We start from the raw sequence: 23,873 nt of genomic DNA, 5'->3' as shown, positions 1-23,873 counted from the left end.
GGAATTGGATGGCGGTGCAAGTCAAACATGTGATACCCAAGAAGCCCCTTTTTTTTGGTCTGGCAACAGAAGACGAATACAGTGGGCAGATAGAGAGGTTGTGAAGAGCACGGGAAGAGGCTGCGTGTTGAAAGATGTTTATGATACAAGCTCTACATGATCAGATGATTCCCACACATTACATTTGTGCGTATGGGGATAGTACATGATAACGCGCGTCTTGCAGCCGTCCGTTTCGTATCTACACAACCAATGTGAATACGATGCTCAATGTATAGAGCCACCATAATACACCTTCCTCACATCCACCAGCTTCTTCCCTCTCGCTCTAGCAATCTCATCGGGTAACTTTTGACTTGTGAGAGCCTCCCACGTTGCCTTGATGACATTCATCTTGTTCCGCGAGCGGGGTGTTCTAGCAGCAAGATCTTGCAGGCCGGCGGCGCGGGCGAGTTCAAAGATGAGATGTTGGGTGCGGAGACCAAAGCCTAGTTCTGGGTCAGCCTATGGTCTCTCCCTAGGTAGCAAATGATGGAATTGGGCACGTACCAGGCGGCCTGGCAAACAATTGCACCTTGGTCGCGCCAATCTTCTTCTCCAAATTGCCAAATGTCGTTCGATTTTCGTAGCGCGGCACAGGCCTCATATTCCTAATCGCGCTCATGATGCTCTGTTTCCTCCCCTCTTCCGGCTCTACCGACTTGCCTTCCCCTACTCCGAGCAAACCGTTCTGGTTCCCTGCGATGGTCAGGTAGTACAGACTCCTAATCTTTCCCATGCGCGTTTGATTGGTCACACCGTGCACAACGAGTGTCTTGGTGCGGATACTCCGTAGCTTTGCCTTGTCCCAGCCGAGGTACTGCAAGAGGCGCTTTTGTCGTGGATCTTCCTCTTCTTCAGACGATAGACGACGCGTCTGGCGCACCATGCGATTCTCTATGCGGGGTAGGTCGGGCGCGACAATGGAGTGGCGGGGGTCGGCGAGGGCCTCGAGGACGGCGGGGTTCTTGGAGGTGAATGTGGCGCGGGGGTCAAGGGCGGCTTGGGAGAGGGCGGCTTCCATGGCCTCCTGGAGCTTCTTCTCCTCGACTGCGTCCAACGTGCCTTCGGGTATGCCATCGGGGTACATTTTGGCGAGGTTCTGCGTGGCAATTCGGGATATGGCGTCGTCCCGTTCCACCTCATTGGCGAGCCGGAAGGTCAGCTTGCCCGGTATGTCCTCGCCCATCAACTTCTCTGGACGGTCGGTGACGGGATCGACCTCATTCAGGTCGTCTTCGTAGTTGAGACGCCATGGATCCGTCCGGTTCTGGCCCTGAACGAGCACATCGCGCGCATCAATGGTCGCCTCTGCGGCTTTGATGGCCGCAATTTGCGCGGGCGTGTACTTCTTCTCCAGCAGCGCACTCTCCGCCGTGTCGAACTTGGGGTACTCAGCCTCGGCCGCCTGATTGAGCAGTTTGAGGTCTTCGGCCTTGATCGAGGGATAGTGCGGTCTTCTTCGGCGGGCCTGTTGGCGTGCCGAGGCGTGGAACGAGCGTTGCGGCGAAGGCGTCGTCGTGGGCAGCGTCGTGGCCGTGGCCTTGGTGAAGAGACAGCGTGCAGGGCGGCAGACGCTCATGGTCAATGCAGACATCGAATGGATGTCCGGGCGAGGTCCAATGGGCAGGGCACGAGCAACACAAGCAACACCGCCTGCACTCCAGCATGGGATACTGCTATGCTACTCTTACTCGGAGCACATCGTCGATGGATGGAGAGCCGAATTCGAAAATCAAGACGCTTGGACCACCTCCACTCCAACCAGGCTAACTAGATACCCAATGCAGTGACAGCGACTAGAACTCGACTAGACAGACTAAACCTGCACTTTTTCCCAATCTCGCTCCCTTCTGCATGTTCGCACGCACTTTGGCTCGCCAGCTTCGGACCACCAGCGTGACCGGCAGCAGTTATACCACCTTGCTAAGGTATACCATGGCCTCGTCGGTGGAGAAGACGCCGGCCAAGGGAAGCCATGGTGCGAAGCGAGTTGCCACAACACCGCTAAGGAGTGAGGAGGGATCACGGGGCAGCTACAGGTTCAAGAACAAGAGGATGAGAAATGGCCATGCGGAGACGAGCAAAATTTTGACAACAAACGGTACCAACGAGGAGATTTTGCTCAAGGATGTCACCGCACTGATCAAGAACATCAATTTGGAACGAGAAGGAGATGGCGAAAAGGAAACCTCTAAAGGACTTCCGGAGAGACTGTCTGAGATCGAGGTGGCCATTAAAGAGCTCTCATCCACCGGCGACGGACTGGGCTTCCAGCATGGCATCGACTCGGATCACGTCTACGTTGTCCCATTCGCCGTACCGGGAGACACCGTAACCGCCAAGGTCTTCAAGCACTTCGACAAGGAGGGATACTCCATGGCCGACTTTGTCAAAGTCTCCACGCCTTCGCCAGATCGCGATGCCAGTCTTGTCAAGTGTCCCTACTTCTCCAGCTGTTCAGGCTGCCAATTTCAAATGCTACCCTACGACTACCAACTCCAGCACAAAAAGTCAATTGTTGAGAAGGCCTACAAAAACTTTTCCAATCTACCCCCAGAGCTCATCCCAGCCATAGGCGACACCATTGGCTCCCCACTACAGTACGGCTACCGCACAAAACTCACCCCCCATTTCGACGGCCCCCCAGACGCTAGGAGAAGCGATGGCCGCAACGGCATCAAGCGCACCTTCAAAGAAGTGCCCCCGATTGGCTTCATGAAGAAAGGCACCCGGATCACCCTCGACATTGAAGACTGTCCGATTGGGACTGACGCCATCCGTGCTGGCAACAAGCGCGAACGAAGACGGGTAGCGGAAACCCTCTCCACCTACCAACGCGGTGCAACTATTCTCCTCAGAGAAAGCACCACCCGCATCGCAAAATCTGAATACGATAGCACCACTGAAAAAGATCCTGACGTCGTCATCGAAGACCGCGGAAACAATATTCTCCACCGAAAAGTTTGTGTTACAGAGCCCAACGCCAAAACGACAGAGTACGTCGACGACTTCCAATTTGTCAACCCGGCCAGCTCCTTCTTTCAAAACAACAATTCCATTCTCCCCATCTTTACCCAATATATTCGCGAGCACATACTCCCCTCTACCCCCAACCACAAAATCACTCACCTCATCGACGCATACTCTGGTTCAGGCCTCTTCACCATAACCCTATCTTCTTTGTTCAAATCTTCCTTGGGAATCGACATATCCACCTCTTCCATCGACTGCGCCACCACAAATGCAGAACTCAATAGCCTGCCCCCTTCGTCAACACGTTTCATCGCCGCAGACGCCGCAGCGTTGTTTGCGAGCATAAAGTCCCCGGCCGAGGAAACGGTTGTCATGATTGATCCCCCGCGAAAGGGATGCGATGAGTCGTTTTTGAGGCAGTTGGTGGAGTACGGCCCGGCAAGGGTCGTGTATGTGAGCTGTAATGTGCATACGCAAGCCAGGGATGTCGGGGTCTTGGTGGGTGGCATGGATGGTGTGGATGGTGGGTTTGGGAAGGGACAAGGGTGCTATGAGATGGAGAGTCTGAGGGGATTTGACTTTTTCCCGCAGACGGGGCATGTAGAGGGTGTGGCGGTTTTGAGGAGGAAGGAGAAAATGCAGGTCAAGGCTGAGGAGGCAAAAGAGTAGTACTATGGACTACCTATATTCCTTGGGAGAAATTTACCCATTGTAAAAGAGTAAAATGGACGACTTGACCTCACATTAATGAATTGAATGGACACGACGATCGATGCTCGATTTTGGGTTCAAGGAAAAATCTCGCTCACTCGACAGTCCATTTCAACATCTACTGTACCCACCACTCACTTCAAGCAACACTTTACGTACTACCCGGACCACCCAGTAACGCAAACCTCCGAACAATGCTGGGACCAATCTCATCGTACTCGGCCTTGGTGTGGCAGTAGCTCTTGAATTCGGGTGTCTGACCAAGTAAACTGCCACCAAACCACGGGCCATGCCTTTGCCTCTTGTGTGTGATGACCTGCACCTCCAATCCACCACTTTTTGCTCCTCCGCTTCTCGCTTCCGATGCCTTGATCCTCGCGTCCACCATGTGTCGGATATCGCGTTGTAGCCGTCGGCCAAAGTCCTTGTAAAGCGTGGATCCACCTGACAATACAATATTCTTGTACAGGCCTCTGCGTACGTCGATTGGCGAAGACTGGATGACATTATCCACGATGGTAGGCAGTGGTGTGAGAAAGTCTGACGAGTAGATTTCCGGGTTGAAAAAGATCTCGGGTGCTAAGAACCGCTCGTACCCGACGTCGACCGTTGTAGTCTTGCCGTTGGGATAATTGACCACATGTTTCTTGAAGCGGTCGTCCGATTCGCGGTCGAAGCGTGCGAACTCCTTTACAATGTCTGGGCACACGTAGCAGTATTCTTCCTTGATACGCTCAGCCGTCTGCAGAGACGAGTCGGGCTCGCCACGTTCGCGGAGGAGCGATTGAACAAAGTTGGTGATGTCGCGGCCTGCAATTGGGACACTCTTGATCGATGATCCAATAACATAACCTTCTGCAACAGGAATGACATGGGTGACACCTGCTCCCGAGTCTATGACAGTTCCGGTGAGGGAGCGGTCTTGAACCTTGGAACTGGTCCATGATGCAGCCAGGGCAAGAACAGCTTGTACAGCAATGTAGAGACCAGCGACATTGAATGATTCGAACATGATCTCAGCTGTCGCTTCACGGTTCTCCGGTGGGTTCAGTGGCTTGGATTTAGTCAGTACAGCGGCAGGACTTTTCTGTGAGCGTCGAACAAACCGGTTCGGTGAGTAAAAAGTGGTGGTCCTCGGGCTCCACTCGCAGGTACTTGAAGATTGAGTTTGACCAAAAGCGCTCCATAAGATCCTACAAGCTGTTAGTAGGCCTGAGAGCGACGAAACGTATCCTAGCATACCCAGTTGTCTATTTGGCCATGTCTAATAGGGTAGTTGATACCATAACCAGCTCCTCCAGCTGCGGCGAGGGCCTCATCACCAATGAAGAAGTCCAGGTCCTCCGTGCCTCGCTTTCCCGACAGGTGCCCACCAGGTCCAGCACCTCCCGTGAGATAGGAAGGCTTGTTCGCAACCGCAGGACGGCCGGACCCGGAGGAACCGCTGCCGCCTGTGGGTCCTCGTGTAGCGATTGCGGTGGGAAAGACGAAGGAGGGGGAGTCATTGCCGGCGAAACCTGGGTGTTCATCATCAGTCCAAGGCTCCGGCAGCTACAAGAATGAAAACACCATACCAAGCTTCGAGTAGCCCGTACCGCTAGTAGGCAGGCAGCGTCAGTACTCAATCGCAGTGTAGATGGCGGTCGGGCAGCTGGTAGCTTACTTGTCCATGACAACGGCGGGGGTTTGGGTCGCCATCCTTGCTGATGCTTACGAGGCGCTCGTGGGGTATACACAAGCTCCAATACGCGAGTGAGGAGAAGGACGGCGGCTGTGCGAGTGTTGATGTGTCGTTGTTGTTGTCGTCGTCGTCGTCAGTAGTGGGACAGTGGGACAGCGGAGGAGGATGGAGGGTGTGGGCTGTCCCTCGAATCAAACACCGCCCCGCTCCGCCCTTGGCGGCGGAAAATGACTTAGAACCTTGGCATAAGAAATGGTGGAGAACTAAGAACACTCCGTAACACCAATGCACGTGCATCCCCAGAGAGTCGACTTTCACTACAGTTGGCATGTTCTCAACTTGTACAGCACGTGAGGTATGTGAGAATCTTGGATATAAGTGGACAACTCGCGCTTTCCTCTTCTATTGACGTTCCTGCTGGTTTGGCTAGATCTAGTGTCATGCTCATGTGTGCTCTTGTTACATGTCCGACCAAGCTGGCCTTTGGCAGTTGCAGTCGTAGTCACAGAAGACAGAGGAAGGAGCCTCCCCTCCACCCTCTCTGCCTCCCTCTCTCTCTCTCTCTCTCCCGTCCTTTGCTCTCCTACCATTGGCGCCCAACGCGTGCCTCTCTTACTATCCTCAAACCTACACTGCACACTGAAGGCGCTCCTCCGCTCTCATCGCCCATAACATCAGGCCCAGGTCACTAGGTCCACTCACCGCCTGCTCGAGCGGAATTCATTCATTTGCCATTTTTCCTCTATTGACTCTCCTCATCTCTCCCGCCTCTCCTGCCTGACGATTCTCACCTTCTCGCCTCTAACTCACCTTACCCATTACTACACCTATGGAAACTGAACTCTGAGCCTCTCACTATTCACTCTACCAAACGCCCATTGACGGCAAACAATCCAACACCTGCTTGGTGCCTACGCCTCTAGACAGCGCTGCCGCAGATACTCCATCTTAGCATCGGGCACTGAGGCCAAGAGTCGCGAGATCTACGCTGGATACTATCGGCTCGCGCTTTCGCGACTTTCGCCGTCGCTTCTCCGACACTATCACCATGTCCATCTCAAGCCGCCAGGCCACCCTTACAGATGGTGCGTTTGCCGGTGACACATACACACGGAAGGCTTCGCGTAGTCCGCCAAACGAAGATATGTGCTGCATATACGTGCACGCAGGAGCAGGCTACCACAGTCACCAAAACGAGCGAATCCACTTGGAAGCATGCAATGAGTAAGAGCTTTCTGGAGAAACATTTCTGAATCCGGAAGCTAATCTGGTGGTTCGCAGTGCTGCTCAATTGGCCATGTTGATGTTGAAGAATGGAGGTACTGCACTGGATGCTGTTGAAGCTGCCATCAAGACACTAGAAGACCGGGAGATCACCAATGCTGGATATGGAAGCAATCTTGCCATGGACGGCGTCGTCGAATGCGATGCGTCCGTAGTCGACCACTTTGGACGCAGCGGTGCTGTAGGTGCTGTAGCTCGTAAGTCCTCTACCACCTGGTTTCAGGCTAGTTATTCTAATAGGATCATTCAGAGATCAAGAACCCCATCTCGCTCGCAAGGATGGTCCACGGTCATTCCATGAGCGCGCTAACATTGCGCCGCGTACCACCAAATCTCCTAGTAGGCCAGGGAGCAACTGACTTTGCAGTAGAAATGGGTATGCCTATCCTCCCACACGATGCATTAGTGTCGCCTGCTGCGAAGGAGCGCTGGATCCGATGGCGAGCAGATCTCAAAATAGCCGAACGTAAATCGAGAAAGGCTGGGAATCACCCATCCTGCTGGAAACTGCGAGATGACATGTCACCGTCGGATGAAGCAGCACGCGAGATGATGCGCGAAGATCACACCAAGAGCCTGTTGGAAGCTCGTCCTGACATCCTTTCCCCAAATAACTCAGATGAGCTACTGTATTACGACACAGGTGATGACTCTACTGTTACCACGGATCCTTCACTGCCATCATCAGAATCCTGGCCTGTTGATGAGCCGATAAAAGCTCCTGAAGCATTGAAACACTCCCTAGTCGCCAGCACAGTAGTTCCTCACACAGTCCCAGAGTCTTCTCAAAGTTCTTTTATCAACAGCTCACAGCAGGTACCCACAATCGGTCAATATGAGGGCTTCAGGCCAATGCCAGACCTATCACCAGCCCAAGGCATGGGAAATATGCGCACACAAGACGCGTATCGAGATACTATGCATGCCGAATCTGCACGCAAATCCTGGGCAGACGGCTCTGGTGAAGAATCCGATACCCCCACAGATGCAAATGCTGGCCAGTCGGGTTCCTGGAATGTTTCACTCAACACTGCTGTCGAGACTCCCTTACCAAGCACTCCCAAGCCCGAGACTTCAAAAATACCGACACCTCGTAGAACGACACTGCTGAGCCATGCTAGAGAAACAGCTCCATTGCTCCCGAGGCCTGCCGGACCCTGCCCTCTGCAGCCAGAAAAGGAAGATCACATCACTGACACCGTAGGCGCAATTGCAGTGGATGGCTGGGGTAATATCGCCTGTGGTGCATCATCAGGCGGCATTGGTATGAAGTATCGTGGTCGTGTTGGTCCAGCAGCTCTTGTTGGTGTCGGCGCTGCTGTCATACCTGTCGATCCTGATGATACCGAGCGTACGTGCGTCGCCACTGTAACAAGTGGAACAGGCGAGCACATGGCTACGACTATGGCTGCTACTGTATCTGCCGAGCGTCTATATCAAAGCGTGAAAAAGGGGCGTGGTGGAGAATACGTCGAAGTCACCGAAGACGAAGCTTTGAGGTCAATGATCGAGACTGAGTTCATGGGCAAGTACTTATTTTGCATATGTAGCTCGTCTACTAATAGGTTGAAGGTCATCCAAGCGTCAAATACAGCAACTCTGCCGGTGCGATTGGTATTTTAGGGGTAAAAAAAGTTCGTGCTGGCATGTTGCTGTTCTATGGTCACAATACCGACTCGTTTGCCATGGCATCCATGTCTTCAGAGGAAGACGCCCCCGTTTGCTCAATGTCACGAAGCAGTAGCAATGGCCAGATCGCACAAGGTGGACGCATGATATCAACCAGAAGGCACAAGAAACCGAAAGCAGCAGCTCGTCGATTATAAGCGGTCGTCTCGAAGTAGCGGAACTCCCCGAAAGTCTGACCTACTTGTCACTAGACGCCTCATCCATGACCCCTTGGACCTAATCGGCCTCTTCTTTTCCTGCATACTTGTTTACCCTCTCCATCTCACGGTGCTCGCCTTCGACTCATATGTGCATTAGTATACCTGACGAGCATGTATGGAAGTCACATACCACATGCGTGGCAATTTGAGCGTTGTTTCCTTTTCCTAATGACAGCTTGTGTGGCGTATAGTTGTTGCAACAGCGATTATCATCCATAATTTTCAAGACAGGAAAGGACAGAGTTGGGATCACAAGGTATTAGGCAGTATATCAACAGATTCCACCACCAGGCCAGGGCCAATCATTTGCCATCATATCCCTTGACACTCGTATCCCCACTGCCCTCGACCTTACCACTAGCCACGGCAAGACTCTGCGCAAATGCACTTGTCAAGGCTGGCTGGTCTGTCAATATACTGATCAGGTCAAAACCCCGCGCCGCATAGTCCCTCGCCTGATCTCCGCCTCCACAATAGATGCCCACCTTCTTGCCCTCTGCATGCGCCGCGTCTTTGATGGATTCGATTGCATCCTTCAACTCTTGATGCATCTCCCCCATGATTGGCCTTCCAATATTGTTCCCCAGATCAAAGGGGCCAATGAGCAAACAGTCTACACCCGGTAAAGCAGCGATTTCTCTAACCTGGGCTAGTGCGGATGCAGTTTCGATTTGTACAATAGTCTGGAGTGAAGAGTTTGCATGTTGGAGATAGTATGTCAGCGGCTCATTGTTGAAGCATTGGACAGGCATTGGGGAGCCGAAACCACGAGTTCCTTCTGGAGGGAATTTGGCAGAGGAGACGAGGCGTTTTGCGTCGTCTAGGGTGTATATAAGGGGGACTACTATGCCGTGGGCGCCGGCATCTAGGGCGCCTAGTTCAATGTCAATTCCGTAGGATCATGTGATTTGGAGCCTGAGGGAAGCTTGGAAGGTTGTGGACATGGAAAGAGAAGAGGTTTCTTTACGTTTGACCATCCAAGCCTCGTTTGCAGCAACACGCACAATGGGACTGACGCCTTCTTTGGCTATGGCGACGACGGCTTCATGCATGGCAGAGTCGGAGATGTTGCCGTGTTCGGTGTCGATGCAGATCCAGTCGACGCCTGAGCGGGCTATGGCTCGGGCGTGGTTTGTGCCGGGTAGCATCTTGAGAAGACATGATCAGTCCGAGTTGGTTTTGGAGCGCTAGAGTGGGGAGGCCTAGTAGATAGTAAAGAAGAAGGAACTTGTTACCTGCCATGCTCCGAAGCTCGGGCAGCTTTTTTGAAATGCATTGTACAACCGGCTCTTTTGTTGGAGAGTGTTCATGGTTTGAGGGTGGAGGATGAGAAGGTGGGTGGATGGGAAGACTGGAAAGCTGGGGGTGGAAGTGGTGGTACTCAAGGCTTCGGTCTACTGGCACGCCTCAGGGGAATGAATGTTCGGAAGTGAAGTGGCATTGTCGTCTGTTGATGAACGAATGGCGATGCAATACCCCTCATCCGTCTACTCTATGAGCTACCGTACGAGCTAACCCACACTGTAAGACTAGCTGCCGAGCAGATGCGTTCCTGGTGGCGGATTACCTTGTTGGGGTCTGCCGGCCATGTTGTAGGATTACTTTGCCTGTATGTACTGTAGTAGGATGCAGAGGGATGGAAGTAGTCGAAGGTAAAAAGACCGAGGTTTTGCCAGAGTGTTGTTGGGGGCCAAATACAAAACAAAACTACTCTAACGTTACTGAGTTCCAGGAAATAGGGTACCATACCGGTAGGTGGCGCATGAATTTTACCATTCAGGACCGCTCGGCTTCATCCATCTTTTGGAGTACTTCGTCTTCCGTGAAGCGATGCATGAGCTTCAAGGAGGAGAAAGATGTCGTCTCTGATACACCCGCCTTGTCGATGTGGATCTGTGTGGTCATTCAGGTACTCGGTCCAACAGGTACAAATGCGTGATGGCGTACCACAGGAGTGTCAAACTCGTACAAGTTCTTCCATTCCTCTTGGCCTGGGTCCATGACATTGATCTCCTTGTATTCAAGCGGCCTCTTTGCCTGCACACTTTGGACCACTGCTTTTGCGGTATCGCATAGTCCACAGGGACTCCGCGTGAAGAAGATGATGCGACAGTCGAGCAGGCGGGCTGTCGCACGAAACATGGCGGACAGGAAGATCTGGACCGTGTCTGTATGCTGATGGTACCGGTAGACGACCACGAGAATGGGCAAAAGACAGGCCAGTACCGGTAGACGACCACGAGAATGGGCAAAAGACAGGCCAGTACCGGTACCGTAGGCCAACGCAGGACAGACTGGTTGTATGAGGCTACAGTACGGGCAACCAACAGGACGGGGACGGAAGTGAATGAATGGCCATGACCGGCGCAGAAGCCAAAACATAAGCTTTTCTGTTAGTGTAGGCATGTAACGGTACTATTACCAGGGACCGTAGGCAAGTTACCACAGTCAATCCACCTGCGCTAGCGCCTCTGTGACGATTTGGTCTGGGGCGGGCGGCGGGTCCTTTCCAGAATATTCGGAACCTGCGAATCATCTCGAAGCAGGCAACAAACACCACAACACAAAGTCGCAACTTGCCCCTCCCTTGCCCAAGTGTTTATTTGGATAGTCAGCACACAGTAGATGCTCTAGAAAAAGACATGGCGAAGAAATGTGTTCACAAAGGTTGCGGCAAGACGTACGAAGACGAGGAGGAGACCTGCATCTATCATCCTGGCCCGCCTGTCTTCCATGAGGGGCAAAAGGGTAAGTGCAGCATCAGCCTCTTTCAGTACGAGATGTCTTTGGTTGCTTGGATGCGAGCAAGCCTGCGAGCAACTTGTTGACCTGTCTCTGTCATGTAGGCTGGAAATGCTGCAAACCCCGCGTTCTTACCTTTGACGAGTTCCTCGCCATCGAGCCCTGCACGACGGGCAAACACTCGGATGTGGACGAGACACCTGCGCCTGAGTCTTCCCAAAGCCCCAACATCCCCAATGGCACATCAGTCAACCTCGGCTCGCTCGAGGAGTCACTGCCTCCGCCCGCGCCCCGTCTACCGACCGCACAAGCCGCTATCCCGCGAACGGAGGCGCCCGCTCCATCGCCAGAATCCGAAGACGATGATCCCAGTATCGCACTGAAGGAGGGCATGACGTGCAGACGGCGTGGATGTGGTGCCACACACAAGGGCGGGGATCGCGAAGGAGAAAGCTGTGTACATCATCCGGGTGCGCCCATATTTCACGAAGGTAGCAAAGGCTGGAGCTGCTGCAAGAGGCGGGTACTGGAGTTTGACCAGTTCATGAATATCGAGGGTTGCAAGACAAAGGAGCGTCACTTGTTTGTTGGCAGTGGCAAGAAGAACAAGGAGGGTGAGGAGAAGGTGGATACTGTCCGGTGAGTCAAGTGCCCCTCAGGAAAAGACCCACTATCGCGTACAAAAGCGTTGCTGACCGAGATATAGGAATGATTTCTACCAGACCTCGACTTCCGTAGTCGCCTCCTTATTCCTCAAGAAGATTGACAAGGATACGGCAGTAATCGATTTCCAGCCTGCCCAAGTCAAGCTCGACCTACGGACGACCGACAGCAAGCGTTATCAGACCGAAATCCCCCTCTTCTCCACCATCAAGCCCGAGGAAAGCAAGTTTAGGATACTGGGCACAAAGCTCGAAATGACGTTAGTCAAGGCCGACGGTGCTAGCTGGCCAGTCTTGAGGAGCGATGATAAGCCCACTGGAGAGAGGATCCAGGTGGGTAGGGCAGGCCGGGCGTAGGCTGTGTGAAGAAAAGAAAAAGGATACCTACTTGATGAATGATGATCATTTGCGTGCTCATGGCATAATCTATCTGACTCTCACAGTCCATCGTACTGTTCATTGTATTTGATACGCCGGTGCTTCCGCAGAAAGCAAAGAGGGGTGGCTGATAAAGCATGACGCGCCATTTGAGGCTAGCATTAGGCCACTTACAATTACTAAACATGTCTGCAGACCAACCGTGGATTTCACGGCTTGATTATTGATATTCCACTGGCAATCCCCTCCATCAAACGTCTAACCAAGTGCCTTACCCTCCTGCTCTTTTAGAAATCACTTCCAGCACAGTACTCGAATCACACATCGCCAACACAATGGCCTCCAAGCTGATTGCCGTGGTTGCTGGTGTAGGCGCAGGTACAGGAGCGTCCGTCGTTCGCAAGTTTGCCAAAGCCTACCCTATCGTCCTTTTGGCCCGCAAACCCGAAAGCTTCGAGAGCCTAGCTGAAGAGATCAATTCTGGTGGAGGAAAAGCCATCGGCATTAGCACAGATGTGTCCGATGCCGCCAGCCTCAAAAACGCCGTCGATGCTATCAAGAAGGAGTTTGGAAACGAGGTCGGCGCCGCTGCTGCGATTTTCAATGCTTCTGGAGATGTTATGCGGGCGCCGTTCTTGGAGCTTGACCCGGATGTGTTCGCGCGAGGGTTGGGCGTGAGTGCGATGGGGGGTATTCTGTTTAGCCAGGCTGTATTACCAATGTTGCTCAAGGGAGCAGCGCAAGGGTCGCAGCATCCGCCCTCGTTGATTTTCACGGGTGCGACGGCAAGTGTCAAGAGCAATGCGCAGATGGCCAGCTTTTCGACTGGGAAATTTGCCTTGAGAGCATTGAGTCAATCGCTAGCCAAGGAGTTTGGGCCCCAAGGTGTGCATGTGGCACACGTGATAGTTGATGGTATCATTGATGTCCCACATACGAAGGAAATGTTCAAGCACTTGAAGCCAGAGGCCAAGTTGACTGCTGATGGGGTAAGTCTGATCCTGTTACAATATCTGCAAGTGCGAGAGTACGCTGGACTAACATGAGAGTGTAGATTGCAAACGACTATTGGTGGTTGCACACTCAACCAAAGACCAATCTCACATGGGAAATCGATCTCAGACCTGCAGTCGAGAAGTGGTAAAGTACCATGTTGTAACTACCAGATAGTCACGCGGAGACGACAAAGTGACAGTGATAGTCAGAATCTGATGACCATGATCAGTCAGAAAGAAGTTCAAATGCAGCGTTTGTGACCTTGATCGCGGTTCCACTGCCCTCTCGCAATGGTAACACAGAGGGAGGAATGCGACGTCTATCTTGAACTGTATACATTCCACGATTTCAATATTTCCCCGCATTCCAAACATCGTTGACTGGATAGCTCTTATGCTCCATCTTGTAAACATTTTGAGTTCCACTGGTCTAACACCAACGCCACCATGAAGCTCACCCTATCCCTACTGGCTGCTCTCTCATACACGTCCTGCTTCAGCAACGCCGAGTCTCCTAGAACCAACAGGAGAATTCATCACCGCCCCTATGATCCGACCTTTCAATCCTCAAAAACCAAATACAATCTCCACCATCTGCCCCTTGTACCCACCCGAGGCCAAGTCGATGCCCCGAGACTGCCCAAACGCAATAACCTTTCCGCTCCTCCGCAACCTCTCAGAATCCCATCCCATTCATCAACTCCAAACTTTCTTCCTCCTCCCTGGTCTCCATCTTCAAACCTTGACTCCCCCTACCATCTATCAGGTGTATCGCCCTACGACGACAGCGGCCGCTCAGAGGTTCTCGACAATGAACCCTCGATAGAAGCAACGCCGCCGTGGCGCACCTGTCCCGACTCCAACCTGGACTGCGCAAAATGTCCCCAAGATGAACGATGTCGGCACCAGGGCACGCCATGGTGGCAGGTTGATCCTACAATCTCGACGGATGATGGCGCATGGGTTGCAGAGGTGTGCCCGTTGACCACGTGTTCTTCTGCCCCAGGAGGATGTGGTGAAAACGCAAAGTGTGTACGAGACCATTGTGTCTGTGAGACAGGGTGGCAGGGAGCCGTAGGCAGTGTGAGGGGGTTCGAGGGGCTACAGGCAGTCACGGTATGGGTGGATGCCCAGGTTGATTGTGATGTCAAGTGCGATGGGTGGGGGTGCACAGAGGTACAGCAGGTGGGTGCTTGTTTTGGTATGCCATCTGTACTGCCGGTACAGACTGCTCCCGCAGCTGGAGTTGATGATGTGGAGACAGCGGAGACGGGAGGCGGTGCGATCAAAGTACCGGGAGCTGGAGCTGGAGCTGGAGAGCCGGGAGTGGTCAAAAGAGATCAGAACTATTGTCACGCGTGAACTTTCGGCGTGCTGCTTTTTGACTTGCCTTCGAACATGAGCATATTTAGAAGCGTATAGAGGTATTTTTCAAAGGAACGAGTTTACTCTATTTGCCATGCGATCACCTATTAATGTACAACGATGTTACGTCGCAACTGTTCCAAAGTCTCCAGCGATTACACAGTGGTCGGTTTCACTGAAAATATTGCGAGAAGTGAGCTTCACTTTCACTTTCACTGGATTTGTGCCGTTTGTCTCTTAAGGGTCTGTATAAATAAGCCAACGCGCACACAAAATCTCAACCTTCTCACATCCTCCATTCAAGTTTATTATCAACATATCTACACTCAAGTAAGCTTGAACAGGCCCATTTTTCCTCAGCATGAAGCTCATGCACTTGACGAAGCATTCACCAGCAAGCACGCCTACCTAATCTCCATACTCTAGAAGTAAAATGTCGAAGACCGAGCCAGAAGAGTAAGACCCCGCAAATGCACGTTAAATCATTCACTTATTCCTGCTGTAGCGAGCATATCTCCGTCCCAAGCTTCAGCTTCCAGTTCCCACTCCCTGCGGCTACCAATAACTCCGCGCCGAAGACGGCTGCTCGACCTCAGCAAGGTCCTACCACCGAAACCATAACCACAAACACTGCTCAGAGCCAAGAGCTACGTACCAAAGCCGAAAAGGCTGGAGCCATTGCGCGGGAGCGCATGACAGAGTTCCAAGGTCCCCACCGTCACTCCACTGGTCCGTCCACAGCCCGGGCTCCAGTTGAAAAAGATCTGACTCGTTCTTATGGCGGCTATACCTATCGCAAGTAACCGGTTGAAGACGCAACGCTAGTAGCAGTGACAAGGTTTCTTGAGATCATTGTGATAGCATAACGTTCCCGGGTGTAATATGTAGTCCTTGGAGACTCGCACGTGAATTGAGCAGTGCCAGACTACGCTTTCACATTCCCTACTAATAGCTATTTTGTCATGATAATAAGCGTGAACCCAAAGAATTGAGTGGCCTGTGATATACGGTACTACAGTCTACAGTGAAAGGAACAGTATGGGGCTGCTCACTTAATCGTTCGAGGGCCATGCGTACCGCCTGCGTTTGTTTTGCGGGCGTTTGCCGGAAGTGGGTCAAATGGGGGGTTCGCGATGGTGGAATATATAACTTGTTCCTCTTTTCAATATAGACTTTGTTCTCACACACTTTTGCTCTATACTCTCAACAATTATGCGATATTCTTCACTACCTACTCTTCACTACCCTTGACTACTCTATACGACCCTTGATTACCTCAACCTACAAAGACTGTGACGACTGTGACTACAAAGACTGTGCATCTGTTCCAGATAAGCGTGGCTAGATTTAGGTAGCGAGGACGCGCCTAGGGTATATTCGGAAGTTCTTCCCCTAGATCAAAGCATTATACTCAACTGCACTCGCCTTCTCCCCACTATTATAAGCCAAAGACTACTCCTATCATTATTCACTCTCCTCACCCTCACGAAATAGCTGAACTCATAGACAAGTCACACCCAACTTCACGATCCTTCTTCCGTTTCCTCGAGGTCCCCGTCGAAATCCGTCACAACGTCTACTGGCACACTACATTCAAGGTGCGTTCGACGAAGTAAAAACGGGGGCCCGGATGCGACCGAAAGCTTAAAAATGGAAGTATGGCTGAAATACGCAGGTACTGTATAAAGGGGTACACTTTGAATTTACTCAATGGATGGATTGGCTAGACGGGTTCATGAGAGCACGACCTTTGAGAGAATAACTGTTGAATGGATAGGCTGCCTGTATTTTGCTGGATAAAATCGCTGGAGATACGAGATTATTTGCGTATGGGTTGACGTATTTGGCTGATACATGGGCTTTTACGGTCATGCACGATAGTACCTTGAGAATTGAGTTTGACACGATGTCGAGAACATACGTAACAGCATCTCCTTCCTGGGAATTCCGCCTCTAGGCCACCTTGTTCGTGACCTCTACGAATTTCTGCCACTGCCGGTAAGCCTCTCCACTCTCAATGGCCCATTTCGCTCTCCTGACACCCTCCTTCCAACGTCCACCTCCTGGTCCCACTTCAGTGATGACCTTGCCATCGTCACCATGGCCCATATCGCTAGTATCTGCATCACAGATCCCACTCACCACGAACAAAGCCGCTGTATTGATGTAGACAAAGTGCAGAATTGGATCATCAGGCGGTACTTCGCCACTCAAGATCTTCATAAGAATGGATGCATTCTTCTCTGGAGATTGGCCAGGGCTGACCTCGCTCAGGGGATGTTCCGGAAGGCCAAAGTCGGCGGGCGTCACTGTGAAGTAATTGATGTCGACCGCGCCTGTCAATTTATTTTCTACCAAGCGCCAGCAGTGTGTGGGACCAGCGCATGATAACTCGTCCAGTTCCTCATCGCCACAGATGATCAGGCCTTTTCTACATCCGGATAGTCTCAATGACTCGGCAAAATCGGGACCGATCTCTTTTCTTGCAACGCCCAGCACTCTTGCTTCGATCAGGTCGTGCAAAGGATTAGCTAGAGGACCCAAAAGGTTGAAGATGGTGCGCCATCCTAACTGACGCCGGATCGAAGCAGCATGCCGGGCTCCAGGATGGAAAATTGGCGCGAATAGAAAGGCATAGTTCGTGCTTGAGTAGATTTCATGGATGGTTTTCGGTGCCACAGCGGTGATGACTGGTGGGGTCGGTGGCGTGCAGGATAACAAGTCTGCAGAGCCGGAGCGGGATGTTGATGCCTTGTTCCCGTGTTTTGCGATCATAAGCAGGGCACTTGCCAAGATGGATGAGGTTGTGCTGATGTTGAAGGTATTATGCGAGTCGCCGCCTGTGCCAACAATGTCACACTGGCAAAAATTAGCATTGAGTACTCCAATTTGAAGATCATATGCCAATTCCAAAAGGGAGTGCAGTTGGCATATGGAATCGATGTACAGAAGAAACAAGCACGTACTAAACCACCACCATAGGTCCCCTCCTTTCTGCCCCTTGTCTTGATCAACTCGTTGAGACTTTCGACATCCATTCCAGTAGAGAAGTCGCGCATGGCCTGTGAGCATTTTGCCAGAACATCTGCCTGTCTGTCACGATCCGTAAAGTGAAGACATGTTAGCAATGCTCCCGTCTGAACCTCTGATAGACTGTTGGTAAAGACTAGGGAAAGCGCTGCTGCGATCTCATCAGCATCTGGCTTAGTCGTTGGGGACTCGTGCCAAAGACGCTTCAGGAGAGGTGTAATGGAGACTTTGGGATCGCTTTCGAATGGATCTGTAGACATGGTGGGGGTTGCGATTCTCCTGCTTTGTTTCAGACCGGTTACCTAAGCATGCAAAGACGTTGCGGGGGTGCCCAAGTGAACAGGTGGGGGTGAGGGATGGTGCTGAAGCTTCAGCGAGGGCGCGCTCCTGGTACTTTTCTCTCTCTCTCTTTCTCTCGAATTGATCCACAAGATTGAAAGACGGACGCCAGACAGGAGGACTTGAAATGAAATCAGCGCTTGACTCACTCATCGGCCGCACGCGGGGATGCCAATTACGGTCCGCTATATACTACCGGTAAGGTACATTCAACAGACCCCTGCTTTCGGCTAGCCTCACGGGACACGGTGAATCGTTCTGCCGTTGCACGTGGCGCCCAGTAACAAATTTCGATGGCCAGTCGCGAGCTACATCGAACCCAAGGTCATGACGCGTCGGGGTTTTTTCTCTGACGGATCTTGTTCATCCATAGCCCGCGACATCGACGACATCAAATGGGGAAGAAGCGGACCCATGCCGAGACCAAGGATGGCTTTACCAAGTCGTCTCCGGATAAGACCCGGGCGGGTGTGAAGAACGACAAACGGGATCATCGCAAGAATGGCGACGCCCAGAAAATGCGAGCGCAGTTGGTAGGCCGCCGGTCGCAATAGCATCCCGACACTACGGCACAGACTAATGAGCGCAACAGCTTGTCAAGCCGCAGCCAGAGTGGCATACAGTCGAGCTGCCCCAGCTCCCCACGGTCGACAACCCCACACTACCGCCCCGTTATGTCATCGATGCGATTCACGAGTATGCCGATCAGCTCCTGGAGGCTGAGGCCACCGAGTATGCGTCGTCCCACATGACCAAAGACTCGTCGCACAAGTTCATGTCGACCGTCATGAGCTCTGGTACCATGGAAGACAAGGTTTCTGCGCTGACGCTCTTGGTGCAAGAGTCGCCCCTGCATACCCAGAAGGCCTTTGGTCAGCTCATGGGCCTGTCGCAGAAGAAGAGTAGAAACGCTGCAATGATGGCGCTGGCTGCGCTGAAGGATCTGTTGGGTCAAGGCGTTCTGCTCCCACCAGACCGAAAGCTGAAGGCTTTTGCGCGACAACCAGGACTACTGGCGGCACTCCAAGGAAAAGGGGCGCAATGGAAGTCGGGCGAAAAACTGCCAGGCGACATCCAGAAGATCCATTTAATCCTCTGGGCTTATGAGGACTGGCTGAAGAAGCAGTACTTTGAGATGCTTAAGATTCTGGAGTCCTGGTCGAACGATGAGGTCGAATATTCGCGAAACCGGGCTGTGACGTTTGTTTGGGAGTTGTTGAAGGAGAAACCCGAACAAGAAGAGAACTTGCTGCGGCTGCTCATCAACAAACTTGGTGACAAAGAGAAAAAGGTTGCATCCAGAGCATCGTACCTGTTGCTGCAGCTCCAGATCACCCATCCCCTCATGAAGAATGTCATCATCAGTTCCATTGAATCCGATCTTCTGTTTCGACCGAACCAGAGTGGTGTCGCCAAGTATTATGCCATTATTACCCTCAACCAGACTGTTCTCAGTGTAAAGGAGCCGGAGATCGCGAGTAAACTCATCGAGATCTACTTTAGCATATTCCTGGGCCTGCTCAAGAAGCAGAGGGAGCATGAGAAAGAAGAGAAACGCCTGAACAAGCATGGCCTGATACAAGGAGGAGGTGGCCAACCTGGAAAGATGGCGAAACAGAAAGCTGAAAAGGCCGCTACCATGGCTTTCAAAGTAGAGGACGAGTCTAGGGAAAAGCTCATTTCGGCTATCCTTACTGGTGTCAACCGCGCCTTTCCCTTTGCGAAGACAGACGATGCGAAGTTCGAGCAGCAGCTCAACATGATTTTCGAAGTCACACATTCGTCCAACTTCAACACCAGTATACAAGCCATGACCCTCATCCAGCAGATCTCTGCTACGAAACACTACTCAGCCGATCGCTTCTATCGCACGCTCTACGAATCTCTTTTGGACCCCCGTCTTATGACAACATCGAAGCATATAATGTTTTTGAACCTTCTCTATCGATCGATCAAAGCGGATACTAACATCAAGCGCGTCAAGGCCTTCGTCAAGCGCCTGCTTCAAATCATTCACATGCACGAACCTCCATTCATCTGCGGTGTCTTGTATCTGGTAAACGAACTGATCGCGACTTTTCCGACAATCAAGACTATGCTTTCGGTACCAGAGGATCATGCTGAGGATAGTGGCGACGAGCACTACGATGATGTCGACGACGATAAGGTGGGCCAGACGGAAACCGAAGAGAAGAAGTCGAAAAATTCCGTGTACGACTCTCGCAAACGAGATCCAGCTCATGCGCAAGCCGACCTATCTTGCCTTTGGGAGTTGTTGCCGCTGCAGGCGCATTACCACCCATCCGTCCATGTTTTGGCCTCCAAGATAGTCGATCAAACACCTATCAAGGAGAAGCCTGACCCCACCATCTACACCCTCATGAACTTCCTAGACAAGTTTTCTTTCCGCAACGCCAAAACCAAATCGCAGGCTGTTCATGGCTCCTCCATTATGCAGCCAATGTCCGGCACTTCGAAAGCCGCCTCTTATCTCATCACCGCTCGTGATGGCGACCGCACGCACGATCCGCTTAACTCAGAGCAGTTCTGGCGACAAAAGGTCGACGATGTGCGTGTTGACGAAGTATTCTTCCACACATACTTTGAGAAGGCAGGCAAGGCAAAGCAAGCGGACAAGAAGGCGAAGAAGAAGGATCGTAGAAAGGGCGACAGCGACGAAGACGACGAAAGTGGCGAAGACGAGATCTGGCAAGCGCTTGTCAAGAGTCGACCGGATGTGGAGGGCGATGGAGGTGATGACGATGACCTCAGTGACTTCGACATGGACGATATGAGCGATGACGAGACTGGCGGTATGGACGGTGGTGTCGAACTCAATCTCGGCAGCGACGATGATGCTGAGGAACCTGCTGAAGGTGCGGACGACGACGACTTTGAAAACTTCGATCTCGACGATGAGGACGGTTTTGTGGACTCTGACGCCGATGTGCCCGTCGACTTGGACATGAACGACGACACAGACGTGGACGAGGATAAGAAAGACAGGGACGGCAGAAAAGCCAAGAAGAGGAAACTCAAGAGCCTGCCTACCTTTGCTTCTGCTGAGGACTATGCTAAGCTCATTGGCGATGATGATAGCGAGTAGGCGTATTTGCTATCTGAATTGTTCCGATTGTAGATATCGCGCACTTTTGTCATGGCATGGCTGGAAGTTCACAACAAATGAAGTATACCCATGCGTAAATTCAACCACGTTGCCTTTCATGCCTGAGATTGTTGAAGCGGCGAGCATTTGCCGTGCCTGACATTTTGGGGGGCGACAAGGTGATCCTTTCGTCTCGCTCTCGTTGTACTATAGGGCAGTAATAAACGACCCAACAGATCATGCAGACTACCCTTCACTAAGAACCCTGGTCCAGTCAAACTTCCTCCACCCCTTCCCCCACCTCTCCGCCCGCCGATCCCCCTTCACCCACCTTCCCTGTCTCTTCACCACCTCGACTCCAACATCCATCATCCCACCAAGCACCTCCCTCGCAAACAAATCACCCTTGGGCCACGCCCCCCCATCCTCCACAATGTGCGCCATGCCCCCATCAAGCTCAAACCAAACATGAAAGTAGGGCATCTGGGTCGCCAGACTGCGGCGGAAGGCAGCTTTGCCCAATCCGTTGCGCGAAGCCTTGAGTGTGTCGATGATGGGCTTGTGTTGTGTCCAGTCGCCTGCAGCTTCAAGAATGGCCTCACGGAAATAGGCAGGCGCCATATCGCCGAGTTCAAAGGGGATAGGCACAGCGTTCATGGCTGCATGGCCTTTGCGTCCAGGGTGTGCTGCGTTCTCGTAGAAGATGACGTCGCGGCCTTGGTCGTGATACATGCGTGTTAGACATTTCATGAAATTGCGGACTTCCTCCCACTCGTCGTCGTCGCATTCGAGAAGGTTTGTGCGGTGCTGGATGGGCACTATGACCGCACCGCCATCGCTGATTTCTGGTTCAGTGGGGAGAGTGAGGAAGACGCGGGTTCCGAGGCTGATGATGGGGGCGATGGGTGGTTGAGGTGGGGATTTATCTTCGTGATGGCAGAGGGGACACGAGTCGAGGATGCGGTTTGTGCGTGTGTAGTCCTGGATGGCTGCGTTGCGAAGATTGACAGAGGACTTGGGGGCGCGAGAGGCGAGTTTGGAGGCGTTTTCGTCTAGGTACTCTAGGTCGTTCTGTTGCGTATTAGTGAGTGTTGGGATGTAATGCATTTGAGAATACTTGCATCAAACTTGGAATCCTTGGCGATCTTCTCAGCTAAAAGCATGCCTTCGCCTCCTGCTTGACCTTTGGTTCGGCGTTCCTGTCGTACCATGTCGTCGATGCTCATGTCTTCATTTTCTTTTACAAGACCACGCTCTGTGCCGCGCTTATTGGTGAGAGCTATGACTTCGCCTTGACGACCTCCTGCCAGCATACGATTGTCCATTGCATTCAGCACGACCACGTCACGATCCTTACTGCCCGCCGATCCTGCTAATACAGCATTGTATTCTGCTTCAAGTTGAGCAGCATTTGGCGCCTTCTTCATCTTCGCCTTCATCATTTGGGCCTTGAGTCTGTTCAATTCTGTCTGGCTGAGGGCGGGACCGATAGCCATTGGTTGCGGATCTGCAAAAACCTTGCCCTGTGGCAAATCTTCAGCTTCTTGTTGATCTCGAGCAGCGGCTCGATGTATGCCTGCTTGAAGCCTACGCTCTTCAAAGAGCTCGCCTGAGGGCTTTTCTTTCCCAACATAGTCTCTTCCATAGGTCTTCCGGCGGTCCAGTTCGATCTCTTCCTCACGTGCTTCATCAAAGTCGCGTAAATCGCCGTATTTCTCCATGGCCACTTCTTCGACGCTTCGTCCAGACTCTTCTGCATTTCGGTAGATGCCTTTGAGCTTTGTCATACGCCATTGTGCGCCTGAGTCGCCAAAAGTATAGCCAACTTCTCTCTGCGCTGGCTCCTGAGCGATGTCTTGTTGATCAACTTTGATATCTGCAAGGTGGTGATTGAGCTCGGCTTGGTGAATCTTGAGCGCGTGCTGCTTCTCCGCCGAGGCCTTGACATATGTAGTCTTTTCCTCTCTCTTCTTCCGCTGCACATAATCGATATCCATTGACGAAGGCGCTTGCATCCAATCATCGCGTTGCAGATCTGCGTCGGCAACGTGCTCGAGCTGTTGGTCGAGGATATCGTCGTCTGGCGGCGCATAGTCCTTTTTCTGCGGCTCGTCTTCGGCTGAGGATTCGTCTTCGTCGTAATGGCGCGACTTGCGCTTCCGCGTCAGACGGTCCTCGTCGTCGCCATCTGGCGACGCGCTTCGTCTGTCCTTGTGCTTGCGGCTCGATCGATCATGGCGGCTCCTATCGCCCTCGCTCTCCTTTTGCTTTCGATGCGCGCGCTCTTCGGAGGTTTCTCGATGATGTCGCGATCGCTTGTCTCTGTGCCGTTCTTGTCGATCCTCGTCGCGATGATGCCGTGAGGAACGATGTCTGTCGCGATGGTCACGGTCTTTACCCTGGTCATCGAATCAGTGCACAGTATTCCTATAGCATAGCCTGTTGCCGCGCATACTTTTGAGCGATGGTGCCTGTCGCGACTCCCGCTTCGGTCGCGCTTCTTTCTGTCGTCTGTCTTCTTGCTTTGCGCAAGCTCTTTCTCAAAGTCTTCCAATCCCATAGCTGCTGCGTTGACAGCTGTATTGACCTGACGATCAACCTCACCAAGCGCCACCGCCGTGTCGCTCAAGGAACTGTATTTTCGCGATTACCTGTGAAGTCTGCGATGTTTGGCTG

The 23,873-nt window shown here is 52.3% G+C and overlaps 14 protein-coding genes across 14 annotated transcripts; 8 read left to right on the top strand and 6 right to left on the bottom strand.

Annotated features, from left to right (window-relative positions):
• Positions 1-267: 267 nt before the first annotated feature.
• Positions 268-1,621, bottom strand: IAQ61_006227 (mitochondrial 37S ribosomal protein uS5m; the record flags this gene model as incomplete). The annotated part of the gene is made up of 2 exons (XM_003835700.1): positions 268-488; positions 550-1,621. The coding sequence occupies 2 exons, from the start codon at positions 1,619-1,621 to the stop codon at positions 268-270; spliced, it is 1,293 nt and encodes a 430-aa protein (XP_003835748.1).
• Positions 1,622-1,896: 275 nt separating this feature from the next.
• IAQ61_006226 (uncharacterized protein) lies at positions 1,897-3,684 on the top strand (the record flags this gene model as incomplete). The annotated part of the gene is made up of 1 exon (XM_003835701.1): positions 1,897-3,684. The coding sequence occupies one exon, from the start codon at positions 1,897-1,899 to the stop codon at positions 3,682-3,684; it is 1,788 nt and encodes a 595-aa protein (XP_003835749.1).
• A 193-nt stretch (positions 3,685-3,877) lies between these two features.
• Positions 3,878-5,424, bottom strand: ARP3 (Arp2/3 complex subunit, actin nucleation center; the record flags this gene model as incomplete). The annotated part of the gene is made up of 5 exons (XM_003835702.1): positions 3,878-4,780; positions 4,833-4,919; positions 4,969-5,243; positions 5,301-5,323; positions 5,390-5,424. The coding sequence occupies 5 exons, from the start codon at positions 5,422-5,424 to the stop codon at positions 3,878-3,880; spliced, it is 1,323 nt and encodes a 440-aa protein (XP_003835750.1).
• Positions 5,425-6,359: 935 nt separating this feature from the next.
• IAQ61_006224 (uncharacterized protein) lies at positions 6,360-8,517 on the top strand (the record flags this gene model as incomplete). Its single annotated transcript, XM_066097106.1, has 4 exons — positions 6,360-6,631; positions 6,689-6,888; positions 6,942-8,208; positions 8,274-8,517. Coding segments are annotated over 4 exons (1,983 nt in total), but the record flags the coding sequence as incomplete, so codon positions are not given.
• A 365-nt stretch (positions 8,518-8,882) lies between these two features.
• On the bottom strand, positions 8,883-9,728 carry IAQ61_006223 (uncharacterized protein; the record flags this gene model as incomplete). Its single annotated transcript, XM_003835704.2, has 2 exons — positions 8,883-9,454; positions 9,548-9,728. 2 exons carry the CDS (start codon positions 9,726-9,728, stop codon positions 8,883-8,885), a joined length of 753 nt encoding a protein of 250 aa, XP_003835752.1.
• Positions 9,729-9,999: 271 nt separating this feature from the next.
• Positions 10,000-10,519, top strand: IAQ61_006222 (uncharacterized protein; the record flags this gene model as incomplete). Its single annotated transcript, XM_066097105.1, has 2 exons — positions 10,000-10,084; positions 10,206-10,519. 2 exons carry the CDS (start codon positions 10,000-10,002, stop codon positions 10,517-10,519), a joined length of 399 nt encoding a protein of 132 aa, XP_065953097.1.
• Positions 10,486-10,962, bottom strand: IAQ61_006221 (uncharacterized protein; the record flags this gene model as incomplete). The annotated part of the gene is made up of 1 exon (XM_066097104.1): positions 10,486-10,962. The coding sequence occupies one exon, from the start codon at positions 10,960-10,962 to the stop codon at positions 10,486-10,488; it is 477 nt and encodes a 158-aa protein (XP_065953096.1).
• A 260-nt stretch (positions 10,963-11,222) lies between these two features.
• On the top strand, positions 11,223-12,341 carry IAQ61_006220 (uncharacterized protein; the record flags this gene model as incomplete). Its single annotated transcript, XM_003835706.2, has 3 exons — positions 11,223-11,328; positions 11,427-11,961; positions 12,029-12,341. 3 exons carry the CDS (start codon positions 11,223-11,225, stop codon positions 12,339-12,341), a joined length of 954 nt encoding a protein of 317 aa, XP_003835754.2.
• A 356-nt stretch (positions 12,342-12,697) lies between these two features.
• IAQ61_006219 (uncharacterized protein) lies at positions 12,698-13,506 on the top strand (the record flags this gene model as incomplete). The annotated part of the gene is made up of 2 exons (XM_003835707.2): positions 12,698-13,351; positions 13,417-13,506. 2 exons carry the CDS (start codon positions 12,698-12,700, stop codon positions 13,504-13,506), a joined length of 744 nt encoding a protein of 247 aa, XP_003835755.2.
• Positions 13,507-13,804: 298 nt separating this feature from the next.
• On the top strand, positions 13,805-14,719 carry IAQ61_006218 (uncharacterized protein; the record flags this gene model as incomplete). Its single annotated transcript, XM_066097103.1, has 1 exon — positions 13,805-14,719. The coding sequence occupies one exon, from the start codon at positions 13,805-13,807 to the stop codon at positions 14,717-14,719; it is 915 nt and encodes a 304-aa protein (XP_065953095.1).
• Positions 14,720-15,155: 436 nt separating this feature from the next.
• On the top strand, positions 15,156-15,525 carry IAQ61_006217 (uncharacterized protein; the record flags this gene model as incomplete). The annotated part of the gene is made up of 2 exons (XM_003835708.2): positions 15,156-15,178; positions 15,228-15,525. 2 exons carry the CDS (start codon positions 15,156-15,158, stop codon positions 15,523-15,525), a joined length of 321 nt encoding a protein of 106 aa, XP_003835756.2.
• Positions 15,526-16,675: 1,150 nt separating this feature from the next.
• IAQ61_006216 (uncharacterized protein) lies at positions 16,676-18,012 on the bottom strand (the record flags this gene model as incomplete). The annotated part of the gene is made up of 2 exons (XM_003835709.1): positions 16,676-17,581; positions 17,689-18,012. 2 exons carry the CDS (start codon positions 18,010-18,012, stop codon positions 16,676-16,678), a joined length of 1,230 nt encoding a protein of 409 aa, XP_003835757.1.
• A 296-nt stretch (positions 18,013-18,308) lies between these two features.
• IAQ61_006215 (uncharacterized protein) lies at positions 18,309-21,197 on the top strand (the record flags this gene model as incomplete). The annotated part of the gene is made up of 3 exons (XM_003835710.2): positions 18,309-18,415; positions 18,465-18,624; positions 18,684-21,197. Coding segments are annotated over 3 exons (2,781 nt in total), but the record flags the coding sequence as incomplete, so codon positions are not given.
• Positions 21,198-21,443: 246 nt separating this feature from the next.
• On the bottom strand, positions 21,444-23,757 carry IAQ61_006214 (uncharacterized protein; the record flags this gene model as incomplete). The annotated part of the gene is made up of 3 exons (XM_066097102.1): positions 21,444-22,268; positions 22,319-23,596; positions 23,653-23,757. The coding sequence occupies 3 exons, from the start codon at positions 23,755-23,757 to the stop codon at positions 21,444-21,446; spliced, it is 2,208 nt and encodes a 735-aa protein (XP_065953094.1).
• Between the last annotated feature and the right edge of the window lie 116 nt (positions 23,758-23,873).

Source organism: Plenodomus lingam (assembly GCF_022343315.1).
Source record: "Plenodomus lingam strain CAN1 chromosome Unknown contig_23, whole genome shotgun sequence".
Lineage (NCBI taxonomy): Eukaryota > Fungi > Ascomycota > Dothideomycetes > Pleosporales > Leptosphaeriaceae > Plenodomus > Plenodomus lingam.
Note: the sequence above shows the minus strand (reverse complement) of the source record. Positions and strands in the feature narration are given on the sequence as shown.